The sequence below is a fragment of the Magnolia sinica genome, chromosome 4 (genome assembly GCF_029962835.1).
Source record: "Magnolia sinica isolate HGM2019 chromosome 4, MsV1, whole genome shotgun sequence".
Taxonomy (NCBI): domain Eukaryota; kingdom Viridiplantae; phylum Streptophyta; class Magnoliopsida; order Magnoliales; family Magnoliaceae; genus Magnolia; species Magnolia sinica.
Genome location: NC_080576.1, coordinates 114443063 through 114458241, shown reverse-complemented (window position 1 = coordinate 114458241; position 15179 = coordinate 114443063). Strand labels below are relative to the sequence as shown.

The window sequence follows — 15179 nt, the reverse complement described above, 5'->3', positions numbered from 1 at the left end:
GCAACCACCAGGAGAAAAATAACATATGGTGCTCTGAGAGCATGTCTCGCTTCTCAGGTACCCAACGGAGAGCTGATTGCGAATACCAAGTAAAACTCTGTGCGGCCCACCGTGATGTATGTGTCTTATTCACGGTTTTTCATCTCATTTTTGGGCAGGAACCTTGAATTGACGTATATGGAAAGCTCAAGTGGACAGCACCACAGGAAACCGTAGGAATTAAATGCCTACCGTTGAAAACTTCTCTAGGTCTACACAAGTTTTTGGATCAAGCTGATATTTGTGTTTTCCCTTCATCCATGTCTTTATGACCATATGAACAGGTTGGATGAGAAATAAACATCACTATGGGCTCTAGGAAGGTTTCAACGGTGGACGTCATTATAATCACTTTTCCTGTGGTGTGGTACACTTGAGCTTTGGATATGCTTCAATTTTGGCCTGATACCTAAAACTAGCTGTTAAAACGGATGGACAGCGTGGATAAGACACATACATCACGGTGGGCCCCACAGAATTTACTCAGTACGCAATACGTTTTCATCTCAACGGCCAAAACTCGGTGTGCGCACTACGCATGGCGCGTACAGTAACGAACATCGATCTCTCCTTTTCCCTCCCTCACCCCAACGGATAAGAAGAAAAAGCCCCCCTCCCTCTCTCCAAAAACCCCTTCAAATCCGCAGAAATGGCATCAATATCCTTCTTCTCCTCTTCAATTTTCCTCTCTTCTCCCCAACAAGCCTCAAAATTCCACCCAACTCCCCTAAAAATCCCCAAATCCCTCCTTCCTTCCCAAACCCTAATCCGCTCCTCTCTCTCAACAACTCTCCCAATCATCTCCTTCGACGGCGAGAAGGTCGGCGAAACCCTACTCTCTCTTAAGTCGGCCCCACCTGAAACGGCCCGCGCTGTCGTCCACCGCGCTATCCTCACAGACCAGCAGAATGCCCGCCGTGGGACCGCCTCCACCCTCACCCGCGGCGAGGTCCGTGGTGGTGGCAGGAAGCCCTACCCCCAGAAGAAGACCGGCCGGGCCCGTCTAGGGTCCCAGCGGACCCCACTCCGCCCTGGTGGCGGCGTCGTCTTCGGCCCCAAGCCCAAGGATTGGTCCATCAAGATCAACCGCAAGGAGAAGAAGCTTGCAATATCGACTGCCCTCTCCAGTGCAGCGGTGAATTCTATCGTGGTGGAGGATTTCCAGGACAGGTTTGAGAAGCCGAAGACAAAGGAGTTTGTGGCAGCGTTGAAGAGGTGGGGGATCGACCCGAAGGAGAAGTCAATGTTCTTCTTCTTGGAAGAGGTGGCGGAGAATGTGAGGTTGTCAGGGAGGAATATTGGGACGCTGAAGATGCTGACGCCACGGACGTTGAATCTGTTCGATATCTTGAATGCCGATAAATTGGTTTTCACACAGTCCGCAGTCAAGTATTTGAATGCAATGTATGGAGCATCCAGCAACGGGTATGATTATGAAGAAGAAGAACTAGAAGAACTTGAAGGTCGGATGCTAGTGGCTTTTTTTTTTTCTTTTTTCCCCTCCTCGTTTGCTTCTTTAATTTTGATATTTGGACACTCAATTGGATAGTGCTGTGGATTGCATAATTCAATGTAGAACCTTCCTCCCCTGACTGGAAAAAAAAAAAAAAAAAACCAGAATTCGATGTGGAAGAAGAAGTGGCATCAGTTTAATTCGTTATAAGGATCACACTCTTGAGTCACAATTCCATGCATTTCAGGTTAGACCTGAAATTATTGTAGTTTCAAACCTTCTTTTTTCAAACCAGACAGGAAAAAAAAAAAAAAAAACAAAGAAAGAGTAGAAGGAACAGGGATGCTGAGGAGGTGCACTCATCATGCTGCAATGAAGAAAGAAAATGATTAACAGTTTCTTCACTTCTCCTACATAAGAAGCAAAAAATTGACATTTGCATCTTGCATTTCTTCAAGCTATCAGCTGTAAGAATTTTATTGGCTTTGGCAAGCCAAACAAGAGCTTGAACTCTAGGAAGGATTGGAAGCTTCCAATCTGAATCTTTTGGAATCTTCCTAACAGATTCAAGGGGGAAATCTTAAACATCAAATTTGCTGAAAACTTCTAATATCTTTTATATGCAAGTCTACTTTACCCTTGCATAACAAGCTCATGATGCTCTCAATTAAGATCAACTTGTCACCGGGCAGATTTTAACCTAGGGAACTACTCACCATGAAAGCAGTGGGGCTAGTTGCACTTTGGTTATTCCCAATTTCTTGAATTGAATTGTTGCAATTCAATTGAATTGAACATCCAAACGCCGTGGTAATTTCCTTCGATAAGTTAATTTGTACATTAGATAAGAAGTTCCTTGAATATGATGGTTTTGCTGAAGTTGAGGTTGTTCATTAGCTTAACCCGCTTTGATTTGTTGGTATCGCTGAAGTTGATTCTTTTAATTTGCTTTGAATATATTGGTTTTTGCTCAAGTTTGTTTGCTCCTTAGCTCTGCTAATATGTTTGAAACAACTGTTTTCTTATTTTTTAAAAACAAAAGGCCGTTTTCTTATTTGATTTTTATGGTGATGCTCAACCTAGGGATATGTATTAGTTTTGATGGTTTTCCTCAATTTAGTTTAATTTCATTAGCTTTATTCATTATTTTTTGTGCTTTCTTTTAAATGTCAATTCATTTTCTTTATTTGCTTGTTAATCTCAAGTTAGGCTCTTTAACCAGCTGTTAGTTCGTGGATAATGTTTTGTTAAATTGATGTCCTATTTTCCATCGATTTTTTTGTTGGCTATGCTCAAGTTGCATATTTTTGCTAGCTCTCTTGTTCTATGGTTTCTAGTTTGAACCCCGGGCTTATTTTGCTTTTTCTTTTGTGGGTTTTGCTCATATAATGGATTTTATTCTCTATAAATGCTTTGGATTGAATCTATTTCATGCAGGCTTGTGTTATGCAAAGGCCATAGTTCCAATATCCAAAACCCCAAAAATTGACCCAGTGTTCAACTGGGTTGTGTCAAATTAGGATTAAGACTTGACTTGGTATTTGCAATATCAAATTTAATTGTGATAACATTTCGAAGTAGTTAAAATATATAAAATAGCTTAAATGAACAAAGCAAAAGCAGGGTGTTTTGGTCATTTGCGTTTACTTTCAATCTGAAGGTCATATGTTCGAAATTTACTAGCTACGCACAAGGGAGTTTCCAATTGATTCAGGTCAAAACCTTGATTGGATCGACTTGATTCAGCCAAGTCTTGAAATTTCTTCCTCTTCTTCTGAAAGACTTATCCACCCATCTCTTGGCTAGTTTTGAGTTAATCAGTGAGTTTTAGAACTACGGCAAAGGCATCACCGGGAATGCTAAAAACTGTGTATACCCTAAATATTCATCCTTTTCAACTTGGAAATTGAACACCACCCACAGGAATTGCAACTCCAACGAACCTGAGAGTAGAGTCCCATACGTTTAGTTTAGATATGCAATCTTTGGTGCTTGTTTGTGTTTTGAATGCGATTCCTCTATTGCCTCAAGATGGACTAAGTTTTGTCTGCATATCCATGGCATCTAGACGACCTGTTTGAAAAACCGAAGAGTTTGGGAATCTGCTGATTAGCTTCTGTCATGCGTTCAGGGAAGCTAGTCCTGTGACAAAATAACCTTAGCTAGGGGGGTGTAATTGAACCCGATTGGATAGTACCAAATCTGAGCTGTATCGGACTTGTCTGTGTCTTAAAACCCCGGTCCACATACACATTTGGTATATCATCTAAACAAAACATTTAATAGGGCATTCACTTGGTCATCTGTATACAATTGACTGTTGATTTAGTTAGTATTCTTATGAAGCTTCCTAATAGATTGTTCTTTCCTTCCCTAAGTAAATATAGAAGTATATCTGATGGATTTCCCTTTCTTCCTGTTCTGACTTTGGACAGGGGATGAAGAAGGTGATGAAGGCGAGACCTCAGATTCAGCGGAATAATTATTTTTACAGGTTCTGAATCATTTCTAAGACAGTCTTGTCCCTGTCAAGATCAGCAGCCATTTTAAGCATTCATGTTCAATCTCAAGATGGTTTTGCTTTGTTGTGAATTTTTTAATGTATCATTTAACATGTTCATCTCCTATAAGATTTTGTGATTTTTTTCTTGGTGGGCTACAACCACGAATATGGTTTTTCCTACCTTTCACTTTATTCAGGATTACCGGATGGATAATAGTCCCAAGTTGAAATAGATGAGCTGAGTGAATTTAAATGCTAAATTATCTGGAAGGTTGTGCTTAAGGTTCATGGCATGATTTATATCCTGATGTGAAATTGATGACTTGCGCATAACTTTCACTGCTTAAGGTTCGAATTCTATTAGGTAGTCTAATCAGCACCCTCTGATTCATTCTCATTTTGAAGGTTCTTGTAAATCTGAAATGATGCCGAGTTTGTGCTACATAATGACCATTGCTTGCTCAACAGAAGAACAGCATGAGAATTCATTGATGAGAGAAGACTGAAAGGATCACTCCAGAAAATGAGGAATGTAGGATCATTGACCCCAGTCCTTGCATAATAGGCGCTGGTTTTTGGATCTGACAATGGAGCCCATGATTTGGTAATTGATCCATTTGTCTGTTGCTTACTACTGCATTTCATTTTTGGACCATGACCCAAAAATTTCCCATTGAAAGATCCTAGCCACCACTATGGGGCCATGTTTTGATTGAATGTGGCTGTTGCTTTAATTCTCTTTTTAATTGTTTATGTGGAGGCAGCGAATCAAAAATTCTATATAGGAGATTTGTGGGCCATGGTCCATCCTAGGTGGTAGACAATAAACCAAATGTTTTGGCTTACCAAACCGTGGGCCCTACTTTTCAGTACTGAGAATGTGTGTACTGCAGAGCCTCAGTGGGTGAAGCATCCTGCAATCCCTCACTAAGAGTTATGTTTGAACAAATGGCATCTGTTTCTGCTTTTCAAATGGTTTGTTAATGTTACAGGCATGCACAAACATGCACAACACCTTAGCATTTGACACAATAACTCATCTGATTGTAAGCTCAGCTATCATCACCAGTAATCACTGCAAGAACATTCCCCATCTTTGAAATGATGGAACCGACTTGCATCTCTAACAATGATTTCCCGGACAGTGATCTTGGATATGAACTTGATTGCAACATGGCAATCATTGCAAACTCGCAAGTTCTTCATGATCCTGATTGGAGCTTTGGAGGGGATGCTCAGGAGCGCGAATGCAATCGCCAGCTTCTCACTGTGGTGAGCCAAGCTATGTTCCTTCTCTTCAACCTCCATATCATGCAAAACAGAGGCTGTATCAGGCACGTATCCGTGTTCCTTTATCTCAGCCATCAGTTCTTTTAGGTATGCATCGATCTCTCTCCATTTTGGGTGAGACTGATCACCCATACAGAACTGATGCACCTGGTTCTTTACCTCAAACCAACTGATTCCAGGCTCTTTCTTCACCTTCCTCTCTCTCATGGCTCTCCTCACCTCAGTCACATCCCCCCATTTCTTCTCAGAAGCATGGATGTTTGAAAGCAACACGTATGGAGCAGAATCTCCAGGGTCGAGCCTAAGAACGTGTTCTGCAATCCTGCTTGCCATCTCGGCGTTTCTATGGATCTTACAAGCAGATAACAGAGTCTTCCAAATAACTGCATCAGGCTTTACAGGCATTGATCTAATCAGAGCTTCTGCTTCATCCAGGCAGCCTGAACGCCCGAGAAGATCAACCATACAAGTGTAATGCTCCAATCTAGGCTGCAATTCATACTTCTCTGTCATCAGCTTGAAGAACTCTGCTGCTTGTTCCTTCAATCCACTGTGACAGCAAGCGTACAACAAACCTAAAAATGTGACATCATTCAGCTCAATTCCTTCGTTTTCCATTCGTTCAAACAACCCAATAGCCTCCTGCCCATGCCCGTGAAACCCATAAGCGCTAATCATCGAACTCCACAAGACAATGTCCAAATCTTCATATTCCAAGAAGGCTCTCTTGGAATCATCCAGACATCCGCATTTTGAATACATGTTAACAAGGGAACTTCTCACAGACACTTCTGAATCTGCGCCTGCTTTGATGGCTTGTGCGTGAACTTGCTGACCTTGCCCAAGCGTTGCTAACTCAGAACATGAGCTAATAATGCTCACAAAAGTGATTTGATCTGGCCTGAATCCCGTCAACTTCATCAGATTAAACTGATCCAAAGCTCCCTCAGCATCCCCATTTTGAGCCCTGCCTGCAATAACAGTATTACAGGCAACGACATTATGGACAGGCATCCCTGCAAACACCTGTTCTCCTTCTTTGACGCACCCACATTTCATGTACATGTGAGCGAGAGAGCTCCCAACACATAAATTTGAATGAAACCCAGATTTGATGATGTAGGTGTGAATCTGCTGGCCTGATTCTGTTCTCTTCAAACCCGCAGAGCCCCTCAATACACTTCCCAAAGTGAATTCATCCGGCTGCAGTCCCAACCTCTGCATCTGATAGAACAAATCCAACCCATCTTCATTTAACCCAAATTGGATCAGTCCCGTGACCATTGCATTCCATGTTGCAACGTTTCTCTCTGGCATTTCGTGAAAAACCTTCTGGGCAAGCTCCAAATCTCCATTTTGGATAAACCCTCCAATCAAAATGTTAGAGGACATGACATTCTTCCTTGGCATCACGTCAAACAATGCGGCTGCCATGGTTAATTGACCGCATTTGGCATACACGTTGAGAAGATGGTTGGAGATGAACCTGTCTGAAGAGGACCCAGATGTGATTATGAGGGAATGGAGCTGTTTGGCTAGTGAAAGGGACTGTTTGGGGATGCATGCTTGCAAGAGGTGGGAGAAGAGAGATGGGTCTGACCAGATTTCAGATTGGAATCTTTTAAAGGCTTCTTTCAGGCTTCCTATGGAACATAGGCTGATGAAATCTTCTCTAGATTTAGAGGGTATTTTGGAGGTTTTTTCGCAGAAAGAATGGAGGGCTGTGTGGAAAGAGCAAAATTTAGAAAAGGCTCGTTGTCCATGCATGGCCTGTTTGGATGTCAGATTAGAAAATATCTTCTTTCCTAAGATGAAGAATAGCTCTTATAAAGCTGTGCTAAGCTCACGTGCGTTTACGAGGTTACACATATACATATCATGCATGTGCCAGCATGGCAAATTGGTAAAAGATACAATCTAGTCATCATCAGGTGCAATCATTATTTAGATGCTCTTGCCTAAGATTCCTATTGGTGCACTCGATAGGTGGGCCACCAGCTGACAAAACAAGCGTGGGGCTGAAATATTTTTGGCTGTAGTTTACTTACTCGTCCAACTGTTTCTAACATTGTGGCCCATCTGCTGGACGGATTGGATTTATTTTTTTGGTTAGAACATCTGATCGGTCATAACCACCTGATGGACGGCTTGGATATTGCACCTGTCAGCCATGCCTGATGTGTTGGCTTGTACATGACTTGCCTTGTATACATTGTGTGGGCTTAGCAAGGCGAGGATATTTATGTCCTTGGTTTTCATAGAGCTAGGTAGGATCCGACCCGAACTGACGGATTTGACTTGTTCAAACCAGTCGAATCCGATCCGACCTGAACCAAAAGTCAGGATCGGGTCGGATCGAGGAGACCCACTCAGATCCAACCGCACATCGAGTCAAGTTTGGGTTAGTAGCCAATCCGATCCGGTCTAGTCGGTAGTATAAATATATTTAAAAAAAAAAAAACTTTTACTTTTACCCCTCTTTTACCCGAACGGCGAACCCTAACCCATCCCTACCCGAGCGGCGCCGCACGAGGTCCTTCTTTCTCTCCTCCTTTCTCTCATTCTCTCTCCTCTTTTCTCTCATTCTCTCTCCCGATTTCCCTCCTCTCCTTCTCTCTCCTAATTTCCCTCCCGTTTCATTCCTAGCATGAGTGTCTCCAACTCGGCTTGATTCAGCCCAATCCGAATCAACCGGACAGACTCAACTCAATTTAACTCAGTTTCCCTGACTAAGTCTGACTCGGTTCGGGTCGGGCCAGAATGATTCAGATCGGATCGAGTCAGCCTTGTTGGACTCAGTCCCGGATCGGATCGAGTTCGGATTAGGTTCTTGGAAAAATCGGATCAAGTCGAGTTGGACCCAATCCGGATTGACTTGACTCGTTGCCCACCTCTAGTTTTCAGTTCTGTAAGTGGGCTCCATTTTAGGTGATCTAAGCAGTTGATCTGATGTATGTCATTGGTTTTCAATTCTATAAAGGGGGGTTCATTTTAGCTGATCCAGATGGTTGATCTAATGGGCCTTACTGTAAATAAGCCTGGCTCTAAAATCCTTCTAACTTGGAACCAATCTAAACCCATACCCTGCCTCCAAAAATTCACTTACCTTGCTAAATGAGCATGTCTATGTCTTAAGCGCCCTCTAAAAGGAGTAAATAAAGTCATGAAATGGTAGATTTTATTAAAAATTACTTCATTTAAAAATTTAAAAAAAAAAAAAAAAAACGTAAGTCCCATTAAAGAAAGACTTTTTCTCTCAACATTTAGTGCTATAATCACATTTAACTATATCTCTATCTAGTATTAAATATGTTAAAGCCTTGTGAAAAATATCTTTCTAGGGATGTTAAAGACAAGTGACGTAAGGACCACTATAACTTTTTAATACAAGAGATTAGAGACGTAAATACTCCGACTGACACACACGAGGGTATATCTCTCCAGTACACGTGACTGCATGCAATAGGCCATGCTGATGTGGAAGAATCAAAAAGATTTTACATGACCAAACGTCTATATCTTTCATGATGTTGAAGACAACATAAGACTATTACCTCCCATAAGCTTATAAAAGGACCACGTAATAAAGATCTACAGGCCTCACGCAATTAAGCACAACTTTATTTTCCCATCTACCATATATGTTTTTCTTTTCTTTTATTTATTTTCGTTTAGCCGCATCGCCGATCATAACATGAGCTCCTAATTAGTTGTAATTCTTAGTTTATCCCTCAACCCTTCATCTACGACATTCTGATAGATCGCAATGAAGATTGCTCAGTTTCGAATGGAAGGCTATGGGACTTTCTTACTACGTACTAGGTGATTTTGTTAAGCATCTTGCCATGAAGTTTGATGTACACTAGATGATGAATGGATAGTCGATTCATAACCGTTTCACCACGTGCTTGGTTTCGATTAAAGACCACGAACAATCTATCACTTTAATGGCCATCTCATTACGAAGCTCAGTTTCGAACGAGCAATGAACAAATTGTTTTCCCTCCATTAGTTGATTCGCCATGAGGCTCATTTTCGATCAAGCAACGAATAAACGACTATCATGCCACAAGGCTAAGGGGCAATTTCTCATTCATCTAATGCCACAAGGCTAAGGGGCAATCTCTCATTCATTTAGTGCCACAACTTTACGAGTGTTGAATAGTTTGGTGGATAACCTCTCATGTTGTTGGCACCTTTAAAAAAAAATTGGCTGCATGAAAAGTGTCACTGGACGAATGAATAGTATCGGTGGGATGAATAGTGCCAAATGAATAGTGTTGGGTGAATAGTGTTCAATGAATAGTATTAGGCTAGAGTTGTACACAAACCAAGTTAGCTCGGGTTAACTTGCTCAACTCACCTTGAAACTGGGTTTGAGCCAAGTCCAAGCTAGATCAAGCTCTACTCAAATTGGGTACACTTTATATAAATATTTATGTATTTAAATAAATTACATATGATATACTAAAAACTCTAAAACCTAAACTCAAACTCAGCTTGTAGGATTGACCTCGAACTCGAACTCAACTCGAAAGACCGAGCCCAAGCTTGGCTTGAGCTAGCCTGGGCTGCTGATCGAGCCGAGCTGAGCTGGCCAGTAAAGCTCGAAGATGAGCCAAGTTCAAGACGGGATTAACTTGTTGGTAGATCGGCTACCATCTAACAAGTAGAGATCGCAAGATGAAAGGCTCTGGTGGTAGTACCACACGCTCGGCTCGCATGATGTTCTTACCTTCTTGTTAGGAGTGCTCCCATGCTTCTTATTTTGGGAAGTGTCGAAGGAGGGAAACGGAAGCAGGATGGAGGGGATTGACAAGAATCATGGGAGGATTATTGAGCGCATATGTAAATGGCTGGATTGGCTCGTTGGAGGGTTGCATGCCCTGTTTTCAGTCTCGGTTCTTTCTTTTGCTTGTCCTTTTTTTTTTTTTTGTTTTTTTGAACGTGCACCTGCCACACACCCACGCACACCGTAGTGAGATTTCACCACCAATGAGTTTCGAACCCAAGACCTCGTGTTGAAACTCCTCACAGTCTACAACTCGGGCAAGGACTAGAACCCTTTCTTCCACTTAGCCTATGTGATAGGTGAGGCCCGATTTCGCGTAGGGGTTGCACATCTTCTGTTTTTAATTTATCAAAGATTCAGGGGCAAGGCCCTCTTTTTGGAAAAAAATAAAAAGGAGTTTCACCGATCATGCCGTGAATGGTGGGAGCTGATTAGATGAGACCCCCAAGACGGTGCGGCACTTACCCTGAGGCCCACCTTGATGTATGTATTCTGTATCTACATCAACCACAATTTTTTTCACATCATTTTAGGGCATTATCCCAAAAAAACAAGCAGATCCAATTATCAGGTGAACTATACCATGGGAAAAAGTGGTGACTGACCATTAATGCGCCGTATGAGTTTTTCGATCAAACTGATATTTGTGTTTCCCTCCATCGAGGACTGTGTGACCTAATCAAAAGGTTTGATGTCAAATAAAAATTAAAGTGGGCCCTAGGAATTTTTTATGGTAGGCATTCAACCACCATTGTTTCCTGTGATGTGGGTCACCCGAGAATTGAATCTACCTCATATTTGGGCTAATGGCCTAAAATTTGCCCACAAAAATGAATGTAGGGCATAGATAAGACACATACATCATGGTGGGGCCCACCGAGCTTTTCCATCACCGATCAGTACCGAGCTCGGTACTGAAGGTGTCACTACCGAAGTCAAAGTCCAAAAAGACCCACAAAGGTCTCTCTCTGACCACGGTCACCACAGTCCGTATATGAATTTAGAATAATGAAAAGACATTTTCCAATGGATTGCATTCAATTGTAGAAATTAAAGATTAGTATCATCTCTGACGTGTTGAATGGAATGAGATTTTTCAATGGATTGCATTCAACTGTAGGAATTAAAGGTCAGTATCATCTCTTTACGTGTTGAACATGGACGTCTTAGACTCTTAGTATCTAGAATATGGACGGTTTAGATCATCGGACCATCTCCTATGATAAATATACGTAGGTTAGAACGCAACGCCCAACCAGATGCTATGCCATTTGTTTTTGTTATCTCTCTAGCCATCCCACTGACAGTAAGGATGGTAGTTGGACTTTTATTTCCAAGGGCATTTTGGTCATTACTCCTCCTCGCCTTCCTTCTACCATGCATCAACTGCATAGGAATCGCATCCCCCGTCTTAGGTGTTGTGATTTTTTTTAGAATAAAAAATAAATTTCAAAAATAAAAGTTATTTTTAGAAAATAAATAAATATATTAATTATTTAAACTTTTCATAAATAGTGTGTATAGTCAGTTGGTAAGAGAAGGAGTTTTTGCTTATGCAACCAGGGTTCAAATCTCTCGCATCGTCCGCGCGCGCGTGGCGTGGGCTGTAGGGCTGCTTGGGCGCTTTTTGGCGCTTTATTAGGCGCACTTAGCACTTCGGACGTTCGCATTGTCGCAAGGAGCAATAAGAGCCTTAGTTTTTTTGGCACACGGTTCAATTTTTTGGGCCATGGTACCCTGATGTTTTATTACCTTTTTTGCTAATTGATAGTAACTGTGACATGATTGTACATGTGGCACCTATGCCATGTATCGCTTATGTGGATACAGTTTTTCCTGTTGGAATAACTGCTCTTGTCTGAATAGGTACAAAAATAACTGCCATATGACATAGAGTCATATCCTTTCATGGAAAGACAATAATTTGCTGTGAATGGGTATGGATTTCTTGAAGAGGCTCTTAAGCACCTCTTCAGGAAGAAATCCATGACCCTTCAGTTGATATAAATCCTGGATACTATAATCCAGAAGTACAGACTCGTAATTCTTAATATTATATCATCTTCTGTGCAATTACTCTCGATCTAATCTTTTACTGAGTTTTTTCTGAACATCTTAAGGCATATCAGTGTCAAAACTAGAGATCTGTTCAACACTTAAATGTGCAATTTTCGTGTTGAAAATTGGATTGAGAGTTCATTGTATCCTGAAGACAATTTACAGATTTCTTTCGTTTGCACTTGCTGGAATTTTCAGAAAAAGGGCAGCAAATCTGTCTTGAGAAATCGACTATTCAAGTCGAGCCTTAAAGCCGATAGATCTGATCGTTTTCTTCTATCCTCTGTTGTGTATTGGTTTTCTAACATTCAAGACAGATTTTAACTATAGTCACAATGGAGGCAATTCATTCCATTGAAGTTATGAACCAAGACTTTGTACGACTGGATCGTTTCGACGGTCAATTCTTCTCAAGATGGCAGTAGAAGATGCTTTTCTTTCTGACAACTCTGAAGTTATCTTACATCCTAGATGATGATCTGCCTTCTCTGACTGAGCCAAAAGACGATGACTCAGAACAAGTGAAGGCAGAACGAAAGAAAAGGAAGGAAGACGATTTTCTATGCAAAGGTCATATCTTAAACGCCCTCTCTAATTCCATCTATAACTCATACCGTAAAATATCCTCTGCTAAAAATCTGTGGACAAAATTAGATGAAAAATATAAAACTGAAGAGATCAGTACTCAGAAATTTCTGATCGACAATTATGTCCACTTCAAGTTTAAAAATGATCAGCCAATTCTCTCCCAAGTAACCGAACTACAGAACTTGGTTGATGAATTGAAGATTGGTGGTATAGATCTTCTTGAAGAATTCCTAGTCGGTGTAGTAATTGCAAAATTACCCTCATCATGGTTTGATTATAAAAAGAAACTGAAACATGATGAGAGGAAGTACAATCTTGAAAGGCTTCAACGACATCTTCGTATAGAAGAAGAGTCCAGAAACCGAGACAAGAAAGAAAGTGCTTCAGAAAATCATTCCAAAGCAAATATAGTAGAAGATGACAAGCCAAAAATTCAGAACTTGAAATCTATTCCCCCAAAGAAAGATACAGAGTTTAAGAAAAAAGGAAAGAAAAAGGGCAAGTGTCACTTCTGCAATAAGCCAGGACACTACATAAAGGAATGTCGACACAGGAAGAAGCAACTGAAAGCTCAGGCTAACATGACAGAAGACCAACTTGTAGCAATGGTTACTGAAGCTAACACAGTAATATCCGATGGTGGATGGTGGCTAGATACTGGTGCAACCATTCACATATCGAAGGACTAAAACATCTTCAAGACCTATGAAGGTATTACAACTGGACAAGAAGTGAAGATGGGTAATAACGTTCGTGCGAACATTGTTGGAAAAAGGAACAGTCGAGCTTCAGTTTACATCAGGCAAAAGACTGACACTAACAAATGTATTGCATGTACCTGACATGTCTAAAAATCTAGTGTCAGACGATCTTCTCAATAAGAGAGGATTCAAAATAGTGATTGAGTCTGATAAGTTGGTTATCACCAAGAATGGTATGTTTGTTGGCAAAGGATATTCATGTAATGGTATGATTAAACTAAATATTAATAATAATAATGATGTTTCCGTTTATATAGTGGATTCAGTATCTTTATGGCATGCTAGACTAGGTCATGTTAATTATCATTTAATGAAAAGAATGATGATCCTAGGACTTATACCAAAATATGAAATACAACAAGAAGGGAAATGTGATGTATGTGCTCATTCTAAAATAACCAGAAAACTATTTGGAATTGGCATGAGAAAATCACAACCCTTGGAGTTAATTCATTCCAATATCTATGATTTAAATAATACCTTAACTCGTGGAGGAAAAATGTATTTTATCACATTTATTGATGACTTCACTAGATTTTTCTATGTATACTTGATAAAATCTAAAGATGTGAAGCCTTTGAAAAGTTTAAGCTTTATAAGGCCTAAGTGGAAAATCAGTTGAATATAAAGATTAAAGCCCTCAAAAGTGATAGAGGGGGTGAGTACTCTTCTAATGAATTCAATGAATTCTATGAATCAAATGGTATAATCCATGAATTTACGGCACCTTACACACCTCAGCAAAATGGCCTAGCGGAACGCAAAAATAGGACATTAGTTGAGATGATCAACTGTATGATATTAAATTCTGGATTACCACTGAATTTGTGGGGGGAAGCATTATTAACAGCAAACCGTATTCTAAATGTTATCCCACACAAGAAATTAGATATCTCCCCATATGAAGTATGGAAAAAAAAAGAAACCATATCTTCATTACTTCAAAGTGTGGGGAAGTATAGCAGAAGTCAGGATTATTGATTCTAAGAGAGTAAAGTTAGGTCCTAGAGGAATTAGGTGTGCTTTTGTGGGTTATGAGATTCATAGTCCCGTATATAGATTCCTGGTTCTAGAACAAACTTCTTTTGCTGACAAAAACATGATTATAGAGTCTAGGGATGCTATATTTTTTGAAAATACAGTATACAAAGACTATATGAATAATCATACAAAAAGGCATGTTGATGAAAATATAATAAAACCAATGAACGAAGAGCCTAACAACTTTTATGATAAATCTAATGCTCATCCAGAAGGAAATGAACCAAGGAGATCGAAAATGGCAAGAAAAGAAACATCTTTTGGCCCAGATTTCTATATGTTCCTTATAGAAGGCCATAGAAATGAAATATGCAAGGAGATTACTCTACCACTAAGTATTGAAAGTGATCCATCAATGCTTAGTGAAGCTCTCTCATCTCCTGATGCACAGTTTTGGAGGGAAGCCATAGACGATGAAATGGATTCCATAGTCTCAAATAACACTTGGTGTTTGGCCGATCTTCCACCAGGTTCAAAGCCTATAGGATGTAAGTGGATTTTTAAAAGAAAGTTCAATCCTGATGGAACCATAAATAAGTTTAAAGCTCGATTGGTAGCCAAAGGATTTAGACAAAAGGAAGGTATCGATTTTTTCGATACATATGCTCCTATTGCTCAAATATCTACCATTAGGACTTTAATTGCTCTTGCAGC

General features: G+C 40.4%; 2 protein-coding genes across 2 annotated transcripts; one reads left to right on the top strand and one right to left on the bottom strand.

Annotated features, from left to right (window-relative positions):
- Positions 1–578: 578 nt before the first annotated feature.
- LOC131243961 (large ribosomal subunit protein uL4c) lies at positions 579–4140 on the top strand. Its single transcript, XM_058243621.1, has 2 exons — positions 579–1502; positions 3928–4140. The coding sequence occupies exons 1-2, from the start codon at positions 689–691 to the stop codon at positions 3972–3974; spliced, it is 861 nt and encodes a 286-aa protein (XP_058099604.1). The 5' UTR covers positions 579–688; the 3' UTR covers positions 3975–4140.
- A 756-nt stretch (positions 4141–4896) lies between these two features.
- LOC131243959 (pentatricopeptide repeat-containing protein At2g41080) lies at positions 4897–7199 on the bottom strand. The gene has a single exon (XM_058243619.1). The coding sequence runs from the start codon at positions 7050–7052 to the stop codon at positions 5058–5060; it is 1995 nt and encodes a 664-aa protein (XP_058099602.1). The 5' UTR covers positions 7053–7199; the 3' UTR covers positions 4897–5057.
- Between the last annotated feature and the right edge of the window lie 7980 nt (positions 7200–15179).